The 27887-nt window shown below is 44.2% G+C and overlaps 1 protein-coding gene across 1 annotated transcript in view; it reads right to left on the bottom strand.

Moving 5' to 3' along the window:
* The window catches only part of FAT2 (FAT atypical cadherin 2), a 201800-nt gene that overhangs the window by 76415 nt on the left and 97498 nt on the right, over positions 1 to 27887 (bottom strand). The window contains exons 9-15 of the mRNA XM_078653414.1: positions 11206 to 15261; positions 9026 to 9222; positions 7578 to 7731; positions 6814 to 7047; positions 2875 to 3264; positions 1076 to 1290; positions 121 to 258 (exon numbers count right to left, since the gene is read on the bottom strand). Coding sequence (XP_078509540.1) covers positions 121 to 258; positions 1076 to 1290; positions 2875 to 3264; positions 6814 to 7047; positions 7578 to 7731; positions 9026 to 9222; positions 11206 to 15261 — 5384 coding nt within the window. The remainder of the gene's footprint in view (positions 1 to 120; positions 259 to 1075; positions 1291 to 2874; positions 3265 to 6813; positions 7048 to 7577; positions 7732 to 9025; positions 9223 to 11205; positions 15262 to 27887) is intronic.

Here is a 27887-nt window from a genome sequence, read left to right on the forward strand (position 1 = left end):
TGTTTCGAGTTTTGAAACCCAAATTCAGAAGTTATCCGTTTTCTAGCATTTATCAATGACTAGAACTGGAAAAGCTCTTATCACCATAGACTGTGTTTTCCGTAAAAGACCATGGCTCACCTCCTCCCTGTCCAGGTGCTTAGCAACATGGATTTCACCAGTATTTGGCTGGACAGTGAAGTGACCATAAGGATCCCCTCCGACTATAGAGTACGTGATTTGGTTGTTCGTAGGTCCATCTTGGTCATCAGCCGACACCTACAGGAAGAGGAAAAACATTTCATGTCAACATTGGACGCAAGGGTGAGGAACTATCAAAGATTGCAGGTCATACTTGCAAAACAAAGATTTTCTTTTTTAAAAGATCCAAAGTGATAACATTCCTGGTGAGTGACCGCCAATGTTAATTTAAAAAGGATTATCCCGCTTTCTGTCTCCAAAGCACATGCACGGAAGCAGCTTAAAAGTATAGGACAGTAGGTATAATACAATTTTTTGCATTGGGATGAAAAGAGAACAGTGCTTTTTTGCCACTAATGTAAGTCAAGGTGACCAGTTGTCTTGTCCACACTACATTCACACGTATCATGAGAGGAGAATTCTTCTGTAGACACCTTCAGAAAAAAAAGTTTTCTACACAGTCCCCCTCCTGTTTTTTACCTATGGCCAACGGTAGTAATTGTGTTGCGTCACTCCACACTGCAGACAAAGGAGGACATCCTTGGCTGAGTCAGTTTGCTGTAAGGTTCTTATCAACTGGTTTAGTGCTGATCAGTCTGCTGGTAGCGGAATCTGATTGCTACGTGGTCTATCAATTGAGTGTATTCCTTCTTGTTAGTTACCCCCATATGATAATGTCAGCTGCTGTTTGTATATCAATTTTAAGGCCTACAAGTGTGTTAATCTCAGATCAAGTGTGCATGCCAAAGACATATGCTGCTCGAGTTACAGTGATATGGCATGTGCATCAAACTCAGATCTCGTTCATGCACCATAGTAAAATTGTGCTTGCACGTGCAACTTAGATGTTTCCCCTGTGCCAGTATCAGACACTGCATGTGCATTGCTGGCTTACCAATAGAACAACATCTCCAATGGCGGCATCCTCGCTGACCTCCACGCTGTACGACTCCTCAACAAACTGAGGTTTGCAGTCGTTGATGTCTGTGACATTAATCACCACTACAATGACATCACTGAGTGACACTGCGTTGCCTCGCGTGCCCTCTACGGACAACGAGTGCTGATGGCACACCTCAAAATCCAAACTATCATTTAAGTAGAGCGCCCCTAAAAATGAAGTATAAAGAAAGAGAAGGCATCAGTATAGAACCAAAGAGTAACAATCAGTAAATACAAAGTGGTGTTAGAAAAAACTTATCAGGCAATATTTGTGTTCACTTTCCACACTATGTCAGATCCCACGTTAGAGAGGACATGGTGTAATCCAAACAAATATGTAGGTCTACCTTCCCATGTCAAACTTCACCCACAACAACACAGGAGCAATCACCACTTAGTCTCGACAAACCAGCTTCCAAACCACTTCACTTGCCTCTGCCATATGCTGGAATGGAAATTGTGACGTTTGCAATGCTTCTTGCTAACACTGACTAAATACTACACTACATCATCTTGAATGCTGCTTGTGACAAATGTTTAATGACTGGGAGCATCACGTTACTTTAGCGCCGCTTTTGCCACTATGCTGGAAAACGTAAAGCACAACATTATCAAAGTTGTACTTTTCAGCAATAGAAGTGAATGGTTCAAACAATGAAGATTAATGTGGGTTATCAAGGGCATTTGCCAGGGATCTCTAGGTCAGAGAGCATTGGGTTGGGACTCAGGGCAGGAAATACCTAGTATGGAAAGGTAGGCAAGGGTTGTAAACAGCCACATGTGAATTATGGTGAGTAGTAGTCAACTGGACAGAAATATGATGAATCGAGGAGGTCGATGACATTGGCAAGTCTGGAAATGATGGAACAATATGTTCTGGATAGACCTGAGCAATCAAAGAGGAAAGTGCAATGGCAAGAAATTATTGATCAGTTGTGAGATGCTGGTGATTGTTTGATTGGTGAGCATTGGATGATAATGGCCATGGGACAGTAAATAATGAAACAATTGGTGATGGATCACATGAAAATAAAATGGGGCAGGCAAAGGAACAGGATGGAGGACTGGAAATAACTAAGGGGAATGGGTGAAGAGAGGAAATGAGAAACATTTGTACGAATGAAGGGAATGAAATTGAGGAACATCGGTAGAGGCATTTGGTGGGTTTACGGAGGATATTGTGGTGTCATTCCTTACCATGTTGTCCTCCATGCCTCCCTTTTGCACGCAATTTCTTCTCTGCCTATATTTCTCTATCTACGAACAGGGTCACCAGATAACTTGGTAGGGGCTCTGGTTGAGGAGTAAAAAACTATCCAGATCCCCATAGGAATTCTTCTCGCCACTGGCTAAGTCATGCAAAGTATCATCCATGCAGTGATTACATATCTAAAGTAATAAAGGAATTAAAATGGAGCAAAGGCCTGGGGGCTTGAGAAAGGACATCCTAACTGTGATTCCATGGCGTTGAACCTAGTATCTATCAGGCATTTCAAGGCTTGAGCACAACCCCTTCTTTCAGACACATAACCACGCTTTATCCAGATTGGGCTTGGTTTATATTCACAAAAATGTTATATGTTACTTAGTTTGAAAAGAAAAGGCACTAAAGGGAGCTAATTGAAAGCTGGATGAAGTCAGCAGATAGGAAACATACATGTTGAATGGGACAAGTGATAAAAATTCGAAGCACCAGCAAGTTTGCTTCCACAGTTTCAGTCAGAGACATAACAAGACAATTAGATACTCTACCTGTCTTTGTATCCAGTCTGAACTTCATCTGCTCATTCCCACTGATAATCTCATATTTTATTTCTGCACTCTCAGTTCCTTCCCTCATGATGTTCACTAGGTTCAGCACCTCTGAGCCGAAGGGTGCATTCTCCAGTACGGCAACGCTGTACTCTGCACAGCAAAACACTGGCCGGTAAGTGCCCAGGTCCACGATGGAAATGCTGATGGTGGCAAATGATGAGAGTGGGTTTGGGACACCCTGGTCCATGGCACACACCGTAAGCTCAACAGTCGAGAGCGGCATGTCTTCGAGAGGCTTCTCAAGGTGGACAACCCCAGTGGTTTCCTCAATGGAAAAGTGGCCGTTGGCAGAGGTGCTCAGGGAATAACTAACTTCTGCATTGATGCCTGAAAGACAACAAGGAGAAGGAGATTATTTGGCAGTCAGGCAGCACCATGGTGCAGACTTTATAATAGTGAGACAAGATGTACTCTTCCCTGTTCCTCGCCACTTTTACCTTCAAGCACACAGCGATAATTGGCAACCATTAATCCAGTGACACCTTTTGTAGTTTATCCCTCTACAACTCTTTTGATGTCAAAGGCACATCATTTTTGCTTTGTTAAGTTCTGGTCCTATATAGCTGCAGCAGTTTCTCTGCTGCAAATATCTGGCCAATTCACTAAATAGTTCCAGTTGTAATATGTTTTGTGTAGTTATTATTAAGCTCGTCTACTAGTTATGCTAACTATCAAAATAATATTTTAGTTTAAATGCAAAAGGAAGGGAAATTAAAGGCAGGACCATTATGATGCCAAAAGGAACATTTATATGCGAGACAATATCAACTTCTCGGAAAACAAAACAGGGTACATTATAAAAGGCTGTCCACTCCCACTGATGGATGCTGGCAGGAAAGAGCTGGTGTGATTACTTGGCAGATACTGTACTGTTGCTACCTCCAATCACATATAGTCATGAAGATGACCAGCATACTTTTTTGTGAAATGATTCAAATGTCTAGAAGAGCCTGCACCGCCTATTAAAAACATATGGAAGCTTAATATAGCCTAGAGCACACTCCTACGGGGATGCATATCCTCCCCAGTACCAGAAAACTTCCAAAAGATCAGCATAGCAGCTAAAAAAAGATCTATGAATCCTGGCAAATGCCAGAATGGTCAGATAAACAAGCAAAAATCAACTACATTATTTTAGAAATCAAAAATACCTGCAGTGATTAGTTATGAGGCTTTCAAGACCAGCACAACGTTCCATGTACCAATAAATATAACTTATGACCTATAATGAAACACGAGAACTGTCCCATTATTGTGTAATAGTAACATTGGTAATTTACTGTGCTTATTCTAGAAAAACAGCAATACCAAAACCGTCTAAAAACAAGCTGTTATTCTTATTATTATTACTATCATTATTATTGTTATCCTCATGACAAGCATTAGGCAATATGTTAAGAGCGGTTTAACCTACACCAAATTCCACCCATCCCCATTCAAACAAAGATCCATTTCAGAGGGCCATTCCCTAAAACTAGTATGAACTTGTACAAGAGCAGTACAACCTTTCTAAGAGCAGCAAAGATTTGCACAAATGCAGGGTAGCCTTTCACAAGAATTGCACATTCTTTTGCCATGAACATAATTCGCTGAAGATCAAAAATATATCCCACAAAAGCAGCAGAACCATTCTCGGGATTAGCCTAATTTATGTTAAAATCAGTCTTATTTCCCAAAGACCAGCATAACCCACAAAAAAAGTGATCTCCAACAAGGGCCACACTATATCCCCCAAAATAACTACAAGCATAAATCAAATCCAATGCAACCTACGTTACAGCTAGAAGTAAAGCTAACAGTGGTTCTGTCGGGGAGAAAACAATTACATTGCATATGACGACGAATCTTGTTACCAATATTATATATGACTCTCTGCTTAACCAATATGCCAGAGTAAAAGTGGGCTAAATCACAGCGCACAACAAAGTGAATATTGGAACACAACAGTACAACAAAGAACACCAAATGGTGTGCAAAAATTATTATTATTTGGTATTTTGGAGTTTTTCACAAAACATATTGAAAATACATTTTTAAGGGCTGTCAAGGTGAGGCACAATTGTAAAGTGATAAGTGTTTCAAAGTGACAATGGGTGCCCAGTGCTGATAGTGCAGTGTATATATACAAGAGAGAAGCTATATACAAATATGTACAAGTTTCTGACAACGGTGGTAATGTCTCGTATTCAATGAAGTTCTTTTGGTCGACACCAGTATTATATTTCAAATGTATTTAATGATTCAAACGAAAAGCAACCAGCCAACGCGTGTTTCGTCACATGCGGGAAGTATCCCATGACTTCTTTCCGCATCCGGAAATCGAGACAGAGCCAGTGTCTTCCCTGTCGTCAACAGATCCACTTGAGTTTTACAACCAGCACGGCGTACCCGCCCCCTCATCCGCTGGCAGACACTGGACAGATCACTATACTCTTCAACGGTATTTACACATCGCCTTGTTCACCCATCATCACTGTGATATGTCGTATTAGGATGTACCACACCCACGTGGAGGTCCACTTTTTATCAGTGGCCCACCGGCCCCACTGAAACGCTTTCCGAAGGGTCTCGCCGCACTGGGCCCCCTTCGGTTTTCCTATTCAGAACTGTGACGTGGACCCTCACTCCACATTGACCCCCCTGGCCAGGTTGGAATTATCACCGGCCTCGCGACACCGCAGTGTAGTTCTACATCAATATGCAGGTTTGGTGCTGTCTTAACAAAATTTCTCCTCGTATTAATATTTTCATTCAGTACCGCTTTTAGGACTTTGCGCCTGAGTTGTCCCTGATGAAGTCACAGGATACTTCCCGCATGTGACAAAACACGTGTTGGCTGGTTGCTTTTCGTTTGAATCATTAAATACATTTGAAATATAATACTGGTGTCGACCAAAAGAACTTAATTGAATATGAGACATTACCACCGTTGTCATATCCTCATCATGTGTGCCCAGGACTGAGTTCCCATTATTGGTGTGGGTTTTTCGACTCACACATTTGCGGGGGTTACAGGGTACTTCCCCATACCTGGTAGCCGCCGTACACACTTTTAGCATAGTACACATAACACGAATAAGTCTCAGCGCCAATCTTCCGGTCTTTACTAAAAAACCCACAGAGATAAACAGGACTCACAAGGACCCAGAAGGACCCAAAAAGATGTTTTTGTTTAATTTTAAGTGGGATCTGCGGTTCCTGATGATTAAAAAAAAAAAGTGGCCCCTGGGTGGGCATGTGCAAAATAAAGGAGGGTGGGTGCATAGGCCCCCCTCCTGTGGCTTATGAATGCCCCGGGGACCTCCACCTCTCCAGGGCTTATGTACTGATACTTGGGGTAGCCTCGTGGAACTTCTGTGCCCCTGGGCAGGCCCTCCAAACAAGAAAGGAGGGGGGCACTAATGGACCTGGGACCACCACCTCCCAGTGCCAGCTTCTGCTATGTCCTGGGGTGCCAACTCCCGGGACCTGGCTGTTTGCTATGGCTTGGGGGAGCTTTACCGCTCCCGCCAAGCCACAACAAACACTCTGCTCCCAGCAAGTGAGAGCACTGATAATACTCCTGCTTGCTGGAAGCAAAGCACAATTGCTTTCAGATATGGGGAGCTGCCTTGCCAGCAGCTCCCTATATCTGAAAGCAATGCTGGCTCCCGCAGGAGGTGAGTATCTGTCACAGACCGTGGGGGCCTTCAGGCTCCCCCGCGGTCCCAGTGGCGGGGGGTGCCTGAGGGCACCCATAATAAATGTGGTATTTAGACTATATGAATTGCAATCTATTAATGTTATTGAACATTTGACATGCTGTGTCATATTTTCACCACATCCATGCTTATAAATATTAAATAGAGTCTCCTCCATCCCCAAACACACACTTGCCTTCATCTGGATCCTTGGCAAATACCACAGCAATGGGCGTCCCGAGAGTAGTGTTATCAAAGACAGCAACGGTGTAGTGATTGGTAAGGAAGACAGGTGCATTGTCATTCACATCTTCCACAGTCACAGTCACATTGGTGTGACAGGAAAGACCTCCTCCATCGGTTGCTTTGGCCAACAAATGGTATTCTTCCATTGTCTCCCGATCCAGCTGTAAGAAGGTGGTCAACTTTCCTAGAGGAAACAAATAGAAAGAATGCAATGGCTATTGGGAAGAAGATAGTCATAAGACCATTTGGCAATAATTGACAAACAGAAGTTATTTATTTTGCAAAGTCCCAGGAGTCATAGTTGAAAGTACATGTGGTTATTGAAATTCCAAAGAAATTCATAGCAAGGACATATTGCGCTCAATTACTCTAACTTAGTTATAGTTATACCACTACAGAAGGAGATTAAAATCAATCTCCTATCGTGCTAAGAAATCTTGCAATGTACGGAGTCTGCATGAATATTAAATTCACTGTATGTAATAATGTACAAAATCTACCTGATATTTAGAGTATCACACCAAATTGCCTTGCAATGACTCTGTGTAACCCGAGGATTAATAAGTAAACATTTATGAAAATTTCACTGGGAAACAAATTATATAAATTAAATTCTAGCTCTTTTTCAACATATTAATCTAGAGAACAAATCCTGAATGTTGATTATTTATCACTGAAAGATGTGACAACTGAGCATCACATTAGAATTCTCACCTGTGTGAGGGTCCAGTCGAAACTTCTCAGCCCCACCACCATGGAGGGTGTACATAATCTGGGCATTACTGCCTACATCAGCGTCACTGGCAGATATATAAAGGAGAGAGTGTGCAGTTGGGGCGTCTTCAAGGACCCTCACTTTGTAGAATATCTGTGAATGAGATAAAACATCATGTTATCCCGCAATCACATCACAGCTCCACAATTAGTTAACCATTTAAGCTCCCCTTACTTCTGGACCCCGTCTAATTTACTCAGCTTTCATCCAGTGCCTGTCCCCTTCAAACTCTCTACAAACATGCTCATTTTTCTATTTCACTGCTGCTGCTTGGCCAATCTATTCCTCATCACGTATACTGGCCTAACGTCTTGGCATTGTATGCATTTCTATTCCAGTCTACTGCAGACCAGCTTCATCCACTCTTCACATACATCTCCCACAATCCCATGTGAACTTGCCTAATTTTGTACTCCATCAATGCGCCCACACCTGACTATTTCTGACTTTGTCTTATCTACTTGTGGTACTTCCATCAAACAGGTAATTAAAGCTCACATGGAAAGTCAAATAACACCCTTCACACCTGTGCAATGTTAACTTTCTCTTTCTCTTTCTCTTGTTCACCTGCTTTACTTATTTAATTTTCTTTTTTTTGCATGGGCACAATTGTCTGAGCCCAAATGCCTGTCAACGTCTTACATCAAACTTGACTTTCATGATCCCCACTTTGTGAAATCCTCGGGCACACAACATGCCTCTTCTGCAGGGCACACATACAAAGGTCAACTTCTACCTCATTTGGCACACTTTTCGGCAAGGCTCTATTTTGCCATGACTTATCGATGAGTAATAATTTTAGTAGGTTAACATTCAGCCCGGTGGAGTATTTATTGCTGCTCATATGGTGCCACCACCCACAAACAACATGTGCTCCCTAGATGGCATGCTCTCCAAAGCCCCCAACAAAACCCCTGTGCTCACTTGAAGAGTGGGCGCATTACATACCATATGTATTTGTAAAGCGCGCCTTCACCCAGCAGGGTATCTTGGCACTGAATAACAGATGTTTATTGTTACCCAACTCATGTGGTACCAATTTTTATTGACCTTAGAAGAATGAAAGGCTGAGTGGACCCGCCTGGATTTTAACCTGTGAACATGAGATCAAACACAGGCCCTTACAGTGTATTCATTAGTCCACTAAGCCACCTGACCCGGCCAGACCCGAACTAGACAGAGGCTGGACATAGCAGAACAGACCACACGCATGCAATGGCTGGTTTACTGTCAAACATGAAAGACCCCTTCTGGGCTCACAGGTCATACTTTTTACTACACCAGCCAACATCACGGGACTCAACCATTCACCGCTGCTTAAACGGGTTACGTATTAATCCCAGCAGGTTGTCCTACGAATGTAACGCATGCCCGACATCACACTCACCTCCTGGCATTCAGGGCCATTATCATTGATGTCGAGCACGGAGACCTCCACGTCGGTTGTCACTTGGAACTTGCCGTCCGAGGCTGTCACCTTCAGGAGGTATTTCTCCACTGCTTCTCTGTCCAGCGGAGCCTTGGAAGAGATCCTCCACTCACCTCCTACCAGATCAATGCCGAACTGCCCCAGCGGATCCCCCTCTGGAGGAAAGACACCCTGAGTTAGCTACTGCGTCAGTCAATTAAGAAAATGGCAGATTTTCATGGCTTCTTTCAGTCTATAAAATAGCCTTTTCCTTGCAAACAAATCAGCACTTACAGATTTGGAACAATTTTCCGGGGTGAAATATAGCCACTTCTAAGTACATGAGGGCATTCTTGAAAAAGTTTTAAAATTATTGTATTTGTTACATTTGTATTTTTAGGGTACATGTGCCTCTAAAAACAAATCAGAATTTAAAAAAAAAGTTTGTTCTTTTTAGTCAGAAATCCAGAACTTTCAGTTAATCATCCTTTGCAGCATTCACAGGGTGAACAGAGCTCCTGCATTACATAGTGTTATTCAAATAACTGCTTTTTAGGTCGAGCCTAGCGGCAGCGCACATGCACTGATCGCTCTGCGAGGCATGCTGTATTAGGGTATGCACTAGCAGCTCCGCCCACTCTTTGACCATATTTGTCATTGGCTTTATGCCATTGTCTTTCATAAAGGCTGGCTTCCGATTCATTTTATGGCTTGTTAGTCCCTCCCTAGTACCGCCTTATCTCCATTTGTTACTGCCCATAAGGACTGGACCTTTTACTTGGCTTGGTACATGGGCAGCTTTATGGGCAGCTTTATGGACACTTATAGTGACAAAGGTGGCTGCTTTTTTTTGTATATGCATGTTGAGCGCGGCACCCACTTTAGGGTCGCTAGCTCAATTTGAATGTCTTTTTTTTTAAGCTTTAATGTTGAGCGCGGTGCCCACTTCAGGGACACAGTCCTTTATTTTTTTTATTTTTCTTATTTAATACTGAGCACGGTCCCCGCTTCACGGACACCACACTCTGCAATGTAATAGGTGTTGCTTTTGCAAAGGTTTGAGCTGTTGGTATTATAAATGACAATACCTTTTCATTTTTTATAAACGGCATTGCCATTTACATTGCCAATGGCTCGAAGACTCGCGATTGCGCGACCTATTGCATTGTATGCTTGTGTAACAAGAACTACCTCTTTGCATGTTGATGTTGGTTCGCTATTATTGGCATTTGGCAGAAAGAAAGACTGGATATTTTGCATATTTTCTAAATAAAACAACGAACTACAATTAACTAAAACAATAAGATCGGAATTAAAGAGAATTTGTTGTTATTTGCAGGGAGGTCGTTTTTAATAACTGTAGGCAAGATTTAATTTTAAATTGTACACGTTTCTTAGGAGCTTGTGGTGGCCCATGATTAAATGGGGACTATAGGGCCAGATCTATGAAGTCCTTTTGCATTCTCTAACAGCCTGATTTATAGACCACAATTTTTTTTTATTATGTGTGAAACCCAAATTGTGATTCGGTAACATATTACCAAAACGTGATTTGGGTTTGCAACTAAATACCGATTTGTTATTTAAGGAGGGGTGTCTAGGGCGACCAGTATTTTGCGACCAGAGATATGTATATCTAGCCCTATACTGCCACATTTTATAAAATTGGTTAAAGCTGGGAAGGCAGCTTTTCCTTTGCAGGATATATCATGTTAATTTAAAGGTCACGAAAAACGTAGTTGTTCAACACGGAAAGGAATACGCTTCTTCAGACAAAAAATAAAGTCATTCAAAACTAGAATGTGTCTCGTTTGGGAAAGGAGGTCGTAGGATACGTGAGATTACAAGAGACGTTCGGAGCAGTGGACATTTTTGTATAGACAACTGCCTCCACAGTCCTATAGGACTGGGAAATTGTCTTACAGTGGCACTAACTGCATATTCCATGACATTTGACGCAAGCTAAATAAAAGTGCCACAGGTCACTAATACACCATTTTGAATGTTTTCGGCTTAAAAAATGGAAACAACGAATTTGGTCCCAATCTAATCACATATTTAAATTGGAAGAATGTTTTTTCTCTTTCTTATTCTAGTGTTACTACCCCAAGTTACGAAATTGTATATTTGCCTTGTAATACTAGTTCAGAATAGCTCACCTGTAATGTAACAGGCGATATGTTGATTGTGCTCCGAGATGTCAGCATCAGTGGTTTTCAGACCTACAATGAATTCACCAGGCTTGCCATTTTCAGTCACTGATCCCCGGTAGGTTTCCAAGGTGAACTGAGGTGGGTTGTCATTGTCATCCGTGACCGTCACTTTCACCAGTGTCTGTGAAGATAACTGCACTTTCCGACCATGGTCAGATGCCACCACATGGAACTTGTGCATTCGCTGGGTCTCACAATCGAGCTCTCTCAGTGTTGTGATCCATCCAGTCTCTCCATCAATGGTGAAAAGCCCTTGCACATCATCAGAGTCTGGAGTTAAGCTGTAGGTCACTTCTCCATTGCTCCCAACGTCTTGATCGTTGGCAGTAACCTGGATGACAGTGGTTCCTGCTGGCATGTTTTCCATGAGGAAAGCCTTATATGGATTGGCTTCAAATATAGGATGGTTGTCATTGACATCCTTCACCTGAATACTCACAGAAGTCAGTGCAAACAGATCAGTCTCAAGGTGTGAGCACTGAGCCAAAACATTGATTTGATACCACTTGGTGGTCTCATGATCCATATTCTTGCCAACCCTTATAGCCCCCGTTTGCTGATCTAGAGTGAAGACTCCATCTTTGTTGCTGTCAGGAGTCGTTCCTTTGACCAGGCTATAGATGATAGGTTCAACTGCTAATGCTTTCACCAATCCTAATTCAGTTCCGGCAGGGAGGTCCTCAGATGCGGCAAAAGTGTACAGAGGTTCTGAAAATCTCGGCAAGGACACATCTTTGGGCACCACTTGAAGGTGCACAGGAACTGAAGAGTCCCAGTAGGGAGAAGCTCCATCTTGGGCTTTGACTTTAAAATGAAAGACTTTGTTTTCCAGACCTACAAAACTTTCTTTGGTTGTAATCATCCCAGTGGAGGGGTGGATCTCAATCAGCTCTTCTGTGGCCCCTTCAAGTGTATCAACAGAGTAGGTGATATCAGCATTCAGGCCTTCATCAGCATCATAAGCTATCAATTGAATGACAGGGGATCCCATGCTGACATTAGACTGAATTGACAATGTGTACTTGGGTGCCTTAAACTGTGGTGGATTATCATTTACATCTGTAAGGATTATTTTCACTGTGCAGAAAGCCACCTTGCCCCCGCCATCTCTAGCCATGACTTTGATGTCAATGACTTTCTCAGTTGGGTTTTCTCTGTCCAGTTTCTGCAGGGTGGCAATGCGTCCTGTCTGGTCAATGGAAAATTTGTCATATGCCAACTTGTTGATGATGGTATAATCAATGGAGCCATAAGGACCGTCATCTGGATCCACTGCCAGAATGTCTATCACTGTGGTCCCCACATCTGCATTTTCTGTGAGTTCCACTTCAAATATGTTCTGTTGAAAGGTTGGGCTGTATTTATTGGCACTGGTGGTATTTATATAGACAGGTACTGCCGTTCTATGAACTCCATCTGAGGCAGAAACTCTGAGGCTGTAAAAACTCTCCATATTCTTCTTGCACAAGTTGGCAACTGAGAGAATACCAGATGTGTTGTTGATTGCAAAATGCCTGCGGTCATTGCCTGACAGGATTAGATATTCCATCTTGGCAAGTCCTCCACTGTCAGGATCAAGAGCCTGGACCTTAATGATGGTGTGGCCACAGGTAGCTAGCTCATTCACGCTGGCTTCGTACTGGGGCTGCCTGAACTCAGGGGGGTTGTCGTTGACATCAGATACCTTGACAGTCACTAGGGCCTCACCACTCAGAGCCCTCATTCCATGATCTCTTGCTTGAACCTTGAGATGAAACTGCTGATGCGTTTCATAATCCAGTTCCTGAGTTGTTGATATTTCTCCAGTGTCTGGATCAATATGGAAGAACTTCAAGGAACCGTCCAAGCCGTTAGGTAAGATTTGATAAGAAAGCACTCTGTTTTTCCCTGAGTCTGCATCTGAAGCATTAACAAAAACAACAGGAGTGTGAGCAGGTAAGTTTTCAGAGATAACAGCACTGTAAACCATCTGAGAGAATATAGGTGGATTATCATTAGTGTCCTCCACTTGAACTTCAACTGTAGCTTCTGAGAAGGACCCCATTGCGGTGTCTGTGGCCCTCACAGTTAACACATGCTTTGTTTTGTCCTCATAGTCCAAAGAACCAATAACACTCAGAACACCTGTCTTGAAGTCTATGTTGAACAGTTTCAGTGCATCTTTGCTTACAAGGTTGTAGATCAAGCGTAGTCCTTCTGGGCTGCGGGCCTGTATGTGAAGGATAGGTGTATTGGCAATAATATTTTCAGGCACTTTTACCACGTAATAAAGATTTTGAAATATTGGATTGGATTTATTTCTCACAATGATTAACACCTGTTCTTCTTTCTGCAGGGGAGGTGTTCCTCTATCTTTAGCAATAACTTTCAGGATATATTTATTCAGTGATAGGTAATCTAAGGGTTTCTTGATAGATATGTTCCCTAGATTAGGATCGATCCAGAAGTATTTATAGTCCTCTTCCAAGGAGTAGGTTATTGCTCCATTATCTCCAAAGTCTTTGTCGGTGGCAGAGACCTGCAAAATGACATTTCCTTGTTCAATGTCCTCCTGCACTGATATCTTATATGGCAGATTCACAAATTCTGGAACATTGTCATTGACATCCTTAATATGGATCTTGACATGGCTCCAAGCCAACCTTGGGGGGTTTCTGTTATCCTTAACCTCAACAGTAACATCATAGATGTCATGCTCTTCCCTGTCAAATGGCACACCTTTTGTTCGAATCAACCCAGAAGACTGGACAATTTGGAAATGATCTTTACCATTCAAGAGAGAGAAGAAAAGAGGCTCATTTAGTCGACTACCAGAAACTCCAAGAACCATCAGAGTCTCAGCAGTCAAAGAATTTTCCATTAACTCTGCGGTGTATTCTTCTTGATCAAATTTTAAGTCTGTTTCATGTGCTTCTGAGAAATGTATTTTTACCAAGCTGCTACTTTTAAACAATCCATCAGAAGCCCGGACTGTGAGCTCATGATATCGTTCTAGAGTAGTTGAATTGATGACGGAGATGAGACCAGTCAGTGGATGGATGAAGAAGGCAGTATTAAGGTTGCCTTCCAAAATACTGTACGCCACCTCTGAATCCGCATCCTTTGCCTGCACTGTCAAGATCTCCATACCCTGGAAAGGTGGCAGCCAGATGGTGACCATATAGTTGTCTTGTAGAAAAACAGGTGGGCAATCATTGACATCAATGAGATGTATGGTGATTTTTGCAGGTCTAGATGCAGACAGCATTGGTGTCCCACTATCGTGAACTTGTACATGAAAGTGGAACATGGGGCTCTCTTCATAGTCAAGTTTGGAGGCAACTGTGAGAGTTCCCATACTGGGATCTATTTTGAAATATTCCCTTACCTCCGGCTCAACAATTTCATATACAAGCAATGCATTGGAACCTCTATCAGCATCTGTAGCTTGTATGACCAGAGGTTTGTTGGCTTCATCCATAACAATGCTGTTGATACGAGAAGCCTCACTAATCCGGCCAACATAGTAAGAGTCACGGAAGATCGGGGCATTGTCATTCTCATCAAGGAGGTAAAGTAGGACAACCACATCTGCCAGGCCACCCGCCATGTTAGTGCCACATATTTTCAGCTGATAAGAGGAGACCTTCTCAAAATCCAAGTTCCTCTGAGTGGAAATGAGGCCTGAATAGGAATTTATGGAAAAGGCATTGTCTTTGTTCCCAGATCTTATTTCATAGCTGATGGCTGACAAACTGGTTGCAGAGACCAACATAACTGGTGTGCCAGCTGCTGTGTTTTCCTTGAGCTCCTGAAAGTATTCAGTAGATGAAAATTTTGGAGGGGTGTTGTCCGAAGCTATGATGTGGATGTGGACTGTGCTGGTGTCCCGGAGCTGGGGCACTCCCTGGTCTGCCGCCTGGACAGTGAGTACAAAACGTTCCTGCCTCGGCTGCTCCAGTGTTTTGGAGAGGGTGATTGTCCCTGAGAGTGGATCCACTGAGAAGAATCCCTCCAGGTTTCCTGCAATGAGAGGAAAAGAAAACAAGTCATGAATGTTTGACTCATAGCTTAGTCTAGTGGTTCTTAAACATTTCCCCTCAGCGGAACCCCGCTTAATCATTACTGGAACCCAGGGATTACCATGGAATCATTATTGGAATACAGTACATTCACTGAGTCATTACTGGAATCCAAGGACACCGGCATAAGAATTTGCAATTATTTAAACCACAAAATAACACACAAATAATACAGAAATAAGCATTTATCAAACAAATACACAAATGAGTGCATTTTTTATTGTATCTAAAAAGAAATTAAAAAAATAAACATTTTAATATTAATGGGAAGATTGAAATGTTTCTAAATTCAACTGAGGCCACTCATCGTCCATACTCCATACTATGGCCCATATGTACTAACATACACACAGAATCGATAGAACCTCTTGATACATGAGCCTATAATTTTTTTTATGCCTTTGCACTGCAACCACAATTTGAAGATACTAACTTAATAGTCAGCCTCCAATTTCAGATTCCTTTCCATTAACAAATGTTTTAAAATTCACAATTTTACATGTTACTCTTTATTTATTTATATTTAATAATCTGTTAATATTATTTCATTTTCTACGCAGTCGCTGCCCCCATGAGTAGGCTTTACAGACGCCCAGGGGTCCGTGGACTACTGGTCAAGAACTACTGGGGTAGCCATTTCCCCAAAAATGTGTAATATTTGTGCATAGCCTATACATAGTATACTACCTACATACAACAGCAATGCCATTCACTGCTCAAATGATCAGGCTGCTCCTTCAATGTTTTACCCCCATCAACAGCCATATTGGTTAGATGAAGGATAACCTCTATTAATGATTCAATTCTTAGCCACTTTCTGAAGAGATTTTGCAAAAGCATACATTCTGAAATCTCCTAAAACTCTCCGAACCCAGTCATATGAATTGGCTACTTTGTAATTTGTGAGGAACTAAACCAAGGTCCACAACTCATTAACAAAATTCACTGGCATGTAGACAGAAGTCACCACCAGCAGCCCACCGATGAAATACCAAATTAACAACAACCTGTGAAAGATCGATCTGCTAACAACATGTTCACCAGATGTTAGGGCAATTAACTATTGTACTTTGAGGGGGTAGAGTTAAGAACACCTTCACCCGACCAATTAGTAGTCTGCTACACTAAATGCCCATGCCCTATACCCTGGAATTGCTTCTTTCTAAACTCCGCTTTTCCCTCCATGTGTATGGTTTTCTGTCTTTGTACTCACTCTATTGTCTACTTCTTCTATTGCTATTACTATTTGACATTTATATGGTGCATAATCTGCCATTAGGATGGCTCTGTGGATCTTTCGTTCATCAGGGAAAGACTTTCTAAATGGATCCGAGGTTTCTGAGACTGCATGGTCATGGATGGTCAGTAGAGTGAGTGAGTAGAAATTGTTGTGTCTGGTAGGTGAGAACCAGTCCTAAAAATAAGGGAAATCCACCGGATCCCAGTTCGGGTAGCTATTTATGGTCAGGATCCACAGGGAAATGTGCTGAATTTGTGGTAGTCATTTTCCAATGCTGGGAAATAGTTCACCAGTGCCTGCATGTTCCCTGTATTTCGTTCGGAGCACCAAACTGCAGGCAGCTGGGACTTTTTTATTTCCAGCCAAGTCTAACATCCAAATGCCAAGGAAGCAAATGCACATGGCATATGACTTCAAGAGCAGTTTAAAGAATGATAACTTACAGGCAGGTTTTTGACTGTGTTCAACACCCTTTGTGTTAGACCTGGCATTACTTGGTGTGGTTCCCCCTGACTTTTTGCCTCTACCTCCTCTATTTTTGATGCTGTGATGGATTTTGTTTTGCCGACTTACATGATTTATGCACTTTGCCACTGCTGATCAGTGTCAAAGTGCAAGTGCTCCCTGTATAAAGTGTTATGGTAATTGCTTGTCCATAATTGGTAAGTTTGTCTTACTAGTAAACTCCCTAGTAAAGTGCACTATGTGTGCCAGGGCTGGTAATGCAAATGCTACTAGTCAGCCTGCAGCACTAATTGTGCCACCCACACAAGTAGCCCTAAAAAGAGATCTCAGGCCTGACACTGCAGTGCCTGCGCACAGTTTGTTAGCTGCCTTGTTGTCCTGACAAGTAAACCCACTTGCCAGGCCTTACCTTTCCCTTTGTATGCGCATTAGACACCCCTATCGTAGACCCAAGGTACCCCCCATGGGCAGGGTGGCGTGTATGTGAAAGGTAGGACATGTACTGAGGTGCGTACCATGTCCTGACAGTGTAATACTGCCAAATTTGTCTTTCACTGTTGCAAGGCCATCTTGCCCATAGGACAGAATGGGGAACGCTGTGTCACTTGTTTCCAGCATATCTTCCCATAGGCATAAGATGGAGAGATGGAGTTAGCCTGAACTCAGAATTTAATAACACATCTTTTTGTGAAGATGGTTTTTGAATTGTGTGTTTAGAAACCACACTTTTAGAAGTGGCTAGTTTCTTGTCCTAACCATCCTGCATGCCTCTGCCTGGTTGTGTATTGACTGTCTGGGCTTGTATGCAACAGGGTCTGGGGAGGGTCCTGACACCAGGGAGGAGTAGGTGAGACAGCAACAGACTGGCTTGCATTTGGTGTGGTGGGAGGAGTAGCCCCTTTGATACGAAGAGGGCTGTGCTGCTGCCACAAAAGAATGGCTCTACCTCCTGCAGGGTGTCTGAGGCCCAGACCCTCACTATCAAAGAAAGTGTGCACTGGCAAGAAGACACCCACAACTGGTTTGGACCGGGCTCAGAGCCCCCTGAACTCAAAGACTTCAAAGGCATTTAGGGGTATAAATGTGAGAGCTGAAACCCCTGAACGCAAGACTGAACTCAAGACTGAAACTACTTTATGATCAAGAGGAACCTCTGCCAAAGGGTTGGGGATTTCAATGTCCACAGCGAAGTTCCTACTTGTGTAGAGGCACAGACTCTTCTGACGGATCTGGCCACACTTGGACTCAATAAAATGAACCAGGGGCCCACACACTTAGCAGGCCACACATTAGATCTAGTGCTCTGCAACTTCTCAGCTATAAATTGTCTGACTCCTATTCAAGTGGATTGGACTGACCACTCCATTATTGATTTTTACACCCGGTCCAATTATAGAGCTAAGGGCATCCAGAGGACTATGGCAGACGTCAGGAGACCGTGGAATAAATTAACCCCAGAGGGTTTTAGGGGGAATTATATTGAACCCAATTGGGAAGAATGTGGGGATAATGCAACCATCGCATTATGTACATTTAATGAAGCTGTGACAGCAACCATAAATAATGTTGTTCCCTTTAGAACATATAAACCTCGGCCTGCCTCAAAACAAGAAGTTTGGTTCACTGATGATCTCAGACAATTAAAACTAACTACGAGGAAGTTAGAAAAACGATGGAGGGTCACACGCAAGGCAGAGGATAGAGAGAACTATAGGATGTCCTTAAAAAGGTACCATAAAGCAATTCGGTCTGCTCGGAAACAGCACATAGCAGCCCAATTATCAGCAGCTGGTACGAATGCGAAAGTTCTCTATCAAATCCTACAAACCTTTATCAAGCCTACTGCCTGTGAAACTGAGGGGATCGAATCCCAGGAACTCTGTGACAATATCTCACAGTTTTTCGTTAGAAAAATAGAAGGCATTTACGCTAAAATACTAACCTCCAAATCCATCCCTAACAATATAGGATCAGCTGACTATATGGTTCAGCCACACATTAGGATAGCAGAAAACAAGACTAGTAAGCTTGTCGAATTCCCACCTATCTCAACGGAGGAGATAACTGCTCTTATTTTTCAAACAAAGAGCGGGTGCCCTACAGATACCATCCCGGCACATATTATGCCACTACTGATTGACGATTTGGGTGCTGGAATTCGGCAGGTAGTTAATCTATCCTTGGGTACAGGGAAAGTGCCCCTGGACTGGAAGCATGCCCTGGTGAGGCCTCTGCGGAAAAATAATTCTATCCCCTGGACTGATTTGTCAAACCTGAGACCGATCTCTCTCCTCCCTTTTTTAGGGAAGCTCACTGAGAAGTTTGTGAACCGGCACTTGTCAAGATACATCGAAAGTGCGGGGGGGCTAGATCCATCTCAGTCTGGGTTTAGGCCTAGGCATAGCACTGAGACCGCCTTGCTGTCCGTCGCTGACGATCTTCATATGCTACAGGATAGGGGTTATTCCGCTATCCTGGTGCTTTTAGATCTGTCAGCGGCGTTTGACACAGTCTCACATGACATCATGACCTCCAGACTAGTTGACATCGGTCTGGGAGGCAAGGCGCTGGCCTGGCTAAGGAGCTTTTTCACCAAACGCACTCAGAGAGTCATTTTGGGCCCATATCAGTCAGAGGAGGTGGAGATCTCTAAGGGGGTGCCACAGGGCTCTTGTTTGAGCCCTACGTTATTTAACATCTACGTGGCACCCCTAGCTAACATCATGAGATCCCACGGGTTTATTCCCGTATCGTATGCGGACGATACCCAACTCCTCTTTCCCTTTAAAACCATGACTCCTGAAGTGCGTGACTCCTTTGCCCGGGGGATGAAAGAAGTGGCTTATTGGATGGCAGCAAACTTCCTACAGTGTAACGTCTCGAAGACTGAGGTGATGCTCTTTGGGGAAGCCAAACGCCTGTGGACTCCTGACTGGTGGCCTCAAGATCTAGGCCCAGTCCCTGAGCCCAAAGTGGTGGTGAAAGATCTGGGAGTAAAACTGGATCAGGAGCTTGCCCTGAAACAACATGCTAATCAAGTGGTCAGCTCCTGTTTCCATGCTATCGGGCTTCTCCGGAAGGTATTCCCCCTGTTACCTGATACCACCAGGAAAACACTAGTACAGTCGCTCGTGTTGAGCAGGCTGGATTATTGTAATGGTTTGCTGCTAGCGGCCAATGAGGGGATCATTGTTAGACTACAAGTTGTGCAAAATACTGCTGCGTGCTTGGTTCTCAATGTCCCGTCACGTACTCCCTCAAAGCCATTACTAGCTAAACTTCATTGGCTCTCAGTGAAACAGAGGGTGTTGTTTAAAACTTGTTGCATCATTCACAAGTGCCTTAGTGGTAAAGGTCCAGATTACTTAACCAAAAAATTCATCCCTTACGTTCCCTCCAGATCCCTGAGATCTGAGGGTCAAGAATTGTTATGTGTCCCCAGGTTCAGGACGACAAGACAAGGGGGAAGGGCTTTATCAGTAGTTGGCCCAAAGTTATGGAATGAACTTCCTAAGGAAATTAGACTATGCAGGGAACATTTTCCCTTTAGGAAAAAGCTAAAAACATTCCTCCTTAATTATTAGATGTCTGGTTAGGTAATGAAGATATATGACTGGGCCTTTTTTGCTCTCAGATGCTGCCAATGGCGCGGAGATACTCCTTCGGGAGTCGATTCCTAGCGCGGTACAAGTTTGCAAATAAATAAATAAATAAATAAAAGAAGAACAGCTGAAGAGACTGAAGAGAGGGACTGCCCTTGCTGTGTGTTCTGGGGCTGGCCTGCAGTTTGCCAATTTGACCAAGGAGAGGACAAGGGACTTTGCTGTGTGCTGTGTCTCCCTGTTTGAAATGACTTTGCTGTGTGCTGTGTCCTGAGGTAACTTGTCTCCAAGGGCACGAGAGGAGCTGGCTCCCTGTTGTGGAAACCCAGGAACATAAAAGTTTCCAAGTGTGTCTGAGTGAGGCTGTGTGCGTGTGCTTTTTGCAGCCTGAGACCTTTGTGAGAATTGCCCCGTGACCGTCTGCCCCGGAGCAGTCTTGCGCTCTGCTTCGATCAGCATCGTGACCAGAAGTGCTGTGATCGTTATCGCCATCGGCCCGGACTGTCGTCCCAAGGGGGAGCCATGAGAAATCACCGCCGCTGGCCCGAGCCTGTGTCTCAGTGACGCTGTGTGTGTGTGTGCTTTTTGCAGCCTGAGACCTTCGTGAGAATTGCCCCGTGACCGTGTGCCCAGGAGCAGTCTTGCACTTTACTTCGATCAACAGCATGACCAGAAGTGCTGTGATCGTTATCGCCATCAGACCGGACCGTCGTCGCAAGGGGGAGCCGTGAGAAATCACCGCCGCCGGCCAGAGCCCGCCTTTGCCAAGGAGAGACCTGTGAACCTCCACCATCATGGGTCCAAGGTCCATTGCCCAAGATCAACGGAGTTGCGCTGGGAGCTGATCAGCTGCGAGGCCGTCGCCTGGTGTCCGACTCTCACTGCGAGGAGCAGCCGCTGCTAACCCGAAGCCGCACAGCGTGATGCCCAAGCCGCGAGGAGAGAAGAGAAGAGAGAGATTGCAACCCACCAGGTAACACTCAGCAAGCGTGCGTGTGTCGCCGCCTGGGGCGGAGTGCGTGCTACGAGAGACCGCTCTCGGCCTTTCCCATCTTTGCAGCGCGAGCCTCCACTCAAGTCAGTATCGCGGCCCGTACTCACCGAGGAGTGGCAGTACTGGGGTCTAATTGTGGAGCTACACTTTGTTTCCTTCATAACAGTATTGGGGGCATATTTTGGCAGTCACTGACCGCGAGTCAGCCAAGAGTGGCATAGAGACCTTCACTTGCACTGCGATCGGTGCCAAATTACTTTTACGATCCGTATTAGTACTTGCACTACGAACTGCATTATTACTTGCTGTACGAACCGCATTAGTACTTGCATTAAGAACTGTCTGATTTCTACATTACAAACTGCATTATGTACTGCATAGCATTGCATTAGGACTGCATTAGATCATCGTGAACTGCTCATTAATACCGCAATAACCTACAAGTGATTGTTGGGCCAATAACTGGCCCAGTGAAATATTACGAATACGCATATGCTGGATATTTTTATGATTTGGTCTCATTGTATTTCTTCTTGATAAAGATACAGCTATTTTCCTAAATCAGTGTGGTGTCCATTTGTGGTGTTATCACTGTGTTACTGGGAGTGTGGTTGAAAATACTTTACACATTGCCTTGGAGATAAGCCTGGCTGCTCGTGCCAAGCTACCGGAGGGTGAGCAGGGGTTATCTAAGAGGGTGTCCCTCCATTCCCTGACTAGAAGCAAGGGTCCCTATTTGGACTAAGGTACCTACCTCAGCCAACTAGAGACCCCTGTTTCTAACACTATGTATGAGCTGTGTATGTAATGTAAATGTGCAAGTTTTAACTGTGTGTATGAGAAATTGCAAAAATAATGATCTGAAAGTGGCCTACTCATTTTTTTATAATTCTATTATGCTCTACTCGGCCCAATGTAGGGTGTCAGAGCACTTTACATCACACACAGAGGCACAAAAAAACATACAAGACAAGGGTTTAAATCAGTGTCCAGGAAATCTAAAATAAGACAATGAGGGTTATATGGTGTAGGAATCATATCATCTGTCGTCCACACATATGTTAAGAGTGAATGGTCGGGAGAAATACAAAGTCAGGATATAAAAAGTAAAAGAGTGATTGTGGTTGTCTGTACTATCTAGACTTTATTACTTGCTAAGGAACCCTTCTTTATAATCTTAGAAAACAATAGATTGAAGAAAGAAAAAAAATAAGGATCTAAACCCATGACTTACAATTTTCATGCTGTTCTTACATGCTGGTAAATATATCACTGGCTGTTAAAAGGAATGTAAATTATAAACTGGAAGCAACAAAACTAATTCAGTGTGAAAACCAGTAATACACTGACCTAGCTACATAAAATACAAATCTGTTATCTGCATGTTACACAATGTACTTTGCAGCAGGAACATTAACCCTTTGTGCTACTTTATGAGTCAAATATGTGACTGGACAAAACACTCAATTCTCCAAGAACTGTGTTAACCACTAGAGTTCTCTTACCACTATTACAATTCCCTCAATATTGTGGGACACACAAAAATGTCTGTAGCTGGTGTCTCAACTACTGTAGGATATTTTAAAATGCAGGCTCTTTGTGATCAATTAAGTAAGCTAAAATATATTTTCTGTCACATATGATACTGTCAACTTCTTTGCCGCAGATAAAAAAAAATGTATACATTGAGGGGCTTATTTATGAGCCCCTCCGTCACTTTTGCGCCACCGGGGCGTCACTTTTTGTGACGCACCAGTGCCGTAAAAAAATGCACCATGTTCTGCCATATTTATGAAGTGATGCATCTTGGTAGATGCGTCACTTTATAAACCCCTGTGCTACATTATACCTGCACCAGGTATAATGTATGCACGGTGGACGTACCCCCGCAAGAAAGGGTCGTAGGAGTGGTGCAGCGAAATCTATGAGATTTCGCTGCACCACTTCTAGGACGCCAATGCGTCAAAACCTTACGCCTAACTCATGGCAGGCATAAGGGTGACTCATGCCCTTTCACATGGGGCTTGCCCCATGTGAATGGAACATTGCTGGAGTTACGTCAGGCTTCCGACACAACTCCAGCAATGGGACACTTTTTGCACTGACAGATACGTCAGTTATACTGACATATCTGTACTTCCTTGTGACATGATGCGTCATATTGTAAATATGATGCATCATTGGTATTGCAAGGAGGGCGCACGGAGAAGTGGCGTATCACTGCTTTCAAGCAGAGATGCGCCACTTCTCGTAAATGAAGCCCTGAATGCCTAACTCTGCGTTTCAAGCTCCACCCATTGCGACTCCACCCCCTTTCCTCTGCCATACCTTGACCCCCAATTTATGGCTTCCCAGAGAAATTTCTTCTATTTCTAGCACAAGTGAGAGCAGAGGGCCCAGCAAACTTGCTCGCATATTTCTTGGCTGCTGCGTGGCCGGAAAATCATTCTGTCCTCCTATTGTAAGGTGGTATGTTGTGTCCTGGCAGACCATTTAATATCTCTACCAAACCCTGGTTACCAAACACTACATCGCTATATTTAATAACTTCCAATGAGTCATGGGCTTCCTCTAAATAAAAGACACATTGCTGTACTTCCTGTCTAGAAATGCACACATAATGCGACAGATGTTTGTACGGCTTCATCATGCATTAGCGCAGTAAAATGCTGCATATTTCTTTGCGATATGTTGGCTATGTGATCGTGCAATAAACTGTATTTGTTTTTAGGTCTGAGTTTGGCAGCATCGGTGTTAAATTGCCCTATTACTCACAATATACACAGAGTGATTTTAGGCTCTACCCCTTTCAGCCATTTGCTTTCTTCGACAAGCCTCTACCAGCCATTGACTTGAAACTCTGTCTTTGCTGGCCCAGCGGAGCGTTCATCTGTCATCCTATGCTATTGGTTGCTTGATTGTATCCGTCCGACTCCGCTTGAGTGATTGCATTAAACTGCACTACAGGCTAATTTCCATCTACAGTACCGTCTATATATCCTGTTGCCATGAATGTTCTTGTGTTGCATGCGTGAGCTGGCACCTTAAAACACAGACGTCTCTGTGTTTGAAGCAAAATGCTATCAGAACTGGCCAGAGGGTGGAGGTGCACAATAATACCACCAATAAAACCCCGTTCTTAGTCCATTATAGCTCTAATGTAGCGCCCTACATTTTAGACATATAGGGCGGATGTATGACATTACATCGCGAACTTTTACAACGCACACCGTTACAACGCATTTTTTACAACGCAAATACATTTACAACGAATGCTTTTACAACGCATGACATTACATAGCAGATGCTATTACAACGCATGCCATTACAACGTAAGTATAGGTAAGTACATTATTTAAAAAAAAAATGTAATTTATTAAAATTTAATTAATTTAATAAATTAAATTATTTTTTAATAATTAATTTGTAAATATATATACTTTAAAAAATAGTTTATTTTAAAAAGAACAATTATTATTAAAGAACTAATATTAAAAAATAATAAAATTATTAAAATTAATTATTTAAATTATTTAAAATTATTTATTTAAAAACTGAACCCTAAAAATACCCGTTACCCTGAACCCTTAAAATACCCATGTACCCCATAACCCATACCTAGCCCTGAAACCTAAAAATACCCCTGTACCCCAAAACCCAAACCTAGCCCTGAAACATAAAAATACCCCTGTACCCCAAAACCCATACCTAACCCTGAAACCTAAAAATACCCCTGTACCCCAAAACCCAAACCTAGCCCTGAAACCTAAAAATACCCCTGTACCCCAAAACCCAAACCTAGCCCTGAAACCTAAAAATACCCCTGTACCCCAAAACCCAAACCTAGCCCTGAAACCTAAAAATACCCCTGTACCCCAAAACCCAAACCTAGCCCTGAAACCTAAAAATACCCCTGTACCCCAAAACCCAAACCTAGCCCTGAAACCTAAAAATACCCCTGTACCCCAAAACCCAAACCTAGCCCTGAAACCTAAAAATACCCCTGTACCCCAAAACCCATACCTAGCCCTGAAACCTAAAAATACCCCTGTACCCCAAAACCCATACCTAGCCCTGAAACCTAAAAATACCCCTGTACCCCAAAATCCAAACCTAGCCCTGAAACCTAAAAATACCCCTGTACCCCATAACCCAAAACTAAATATATACTATTACTTAAATTAATTTATTTAATTTACATTTAAAAAAATGATTAAAAAAAATAACATACTTACCAATACTTACGTTGTAATGGCATGCGTTGCAATAACCCCTGTTTTTAACTGTGTTAATTGCAGCTTGCGCCCCGCTCCCCTCACCGCATCTAAAAAGTGCACCCCTGTGCCTCCAAAGCACCACCACTTTGGTGGGTCTGGGTCCTGGGATTCCATTTCGGGCGCCATCTTAGTTTGGGGCTTGTTAATCGGCGGCGGCCGCCATCTTTGAGCGGACTCGCGCGCCAAGGGCTCACTGGAGAGCCTACTTAAGGCGGTCCTTTGTGTGGCGGTGGCCCCTACCATCTACCACACTGCTGCGAGCGCGCTGGACTAGCGCTGTGTATTTTTAATCTCCCTTCGTTTTCTATTTGGGTTACTTTATGTGTTAAAACTTACCCCTGTTTTTAACTGTGTTAATTGCAGCTTGCGCCCCGCTCCCCTCACCGCATCTAAAAAGTGCACCCCTGTGCCTCCAAAGCACCACCACTTTGGTGGGTCTGGGTCCTGGGATTCCATTTCGGGCGCCATCTTAGTTTGGGGCTTGTTAATCGGCGGCGGCCGCCATCTTTGAGCGGACTCGCGCGCCAAGGGCTCACTGGAGAGCCTACTTAAAGTCGCTCTCTACGCGCAGCGGAACGCCTTCGCTTAGCCTGAGTCGTGCCGGAGTCCTGCCCGTCTGCGCCCGTCAGCGTCCCGGAGGCGCCGGGGCGGCGGCGGGCCGCTGCCCGGCCAGGCGAGGGGGAGGATGATCACCTACACGTCAGCGACGCTGCGCGCTATGCAGACCCACTATTGCTCGTGCCGCGTGGTTTTCCCGGGACGTTTCAGAGGCAAAAGGCGCTGTCCGGCCTGTGGCTGGTCCCCGATTTGGACTTCTATTAACGTGCATAGGCCTGCCGAGACCGGCGCGAAACACCTCTGCCTGCTGTTGAATACACGGTCGCTGGGCTGTCATGCCCAGCACTTATATGATCTTCTGGTGAGGGAAAATCCTGTGTGTCTTCTCCTAACCGAAACTTGGCTGGGAGAGGCGTCTCAGCCGGATGTATTCTCTGCCATTCCTCCGGCGTATAACATCTTCCGGCAGGACAGAGGGAAGGGCAGGGGCGGTGGAGTAGCTGTGGTGGTGAGGAAAAACATTCTCTGCTTTGATTTCCATCGGGGGTTCGGAGTCCATTGCCTTCACGCTCAGACTGTCCCCGGCTCAAGCGCTTAAGGTGTTGCTGGTCTATAGGGCGCCTGGTCCTCTGGGTTCCTTCCTAGAGGACTTGCATACAGCGATATCTGAGCTGGCGTTGACGACACAGCATTGTGTTGTGGCGGGCGACTTCAACTTCCACCTTGAAGCGACCAGCGACCCGGACACCATCAAATTGCTGGATGTTACTTCCCCGTTGGGCCTCGCACCGTTTGTGTCAGGTCCCACGCACGAGAAAGGGCATACTCTCGATCAGGTCTTCTCGTCAGTTCCGGTTGTCGATGTCGAGACTTCACCGGTGCTCTGGACTGATCATAGGCTGATCAGGTTCTCCGTGTTGGAGAGTGGGCGGCCGGCTAACAGCGCCCCCATGTCGATTAGACCAGCCTCAAGAGCGCTGCATAGAGTGACGCCGGATATGTTGGAGCAGGCGCTCTCGGAACATCCCTGTCATCTTTCGGGTGATCTGGAAAAAGATACGGAGGCTCTGCAACGGTGGCTGACAGAGAGGCTTGACGATCTTGCTCCAAAGGCTGCCCAGCGGTCCACGGTATTTCGACAATCGGCGCCGTGGTTTACGGAGGCGCTGCGGGTGGCCCGCAGCCAATGTAAGGTTGCGGAGCGGGCCTGGCGTCTTCAGTACAACGGGGAGGCCAAATTGGCCTACAGAGCGGCTGTTAAAGCCTATCACCGGGACATCTTAGGTGCAAAGAAAGAGTACCTTGCTAGGAGGATTGAGGCGGCGTCGAACTCCTGCAAGGAGATCTTCACCGTGGTGAAGGAGTTCACCACCCCCAGTTCCCACTCACCCCCGCCATTATCATCGGATGCGTGGGCGTGTGATCTCGCCA

This window comes from Lissotriton helveticus, chromosome 7 (assembly GCF_964261635.1).
Source record: "Lissotriton helveticus chromosome 7, aLisHel1.1, whole genome shotgun sequence".
NCBI lineage: Eukaryota > Metazoa > Chordata > Amphibia > Caudata > Salamandridae > Lissotriton > Lissotriton helveticus.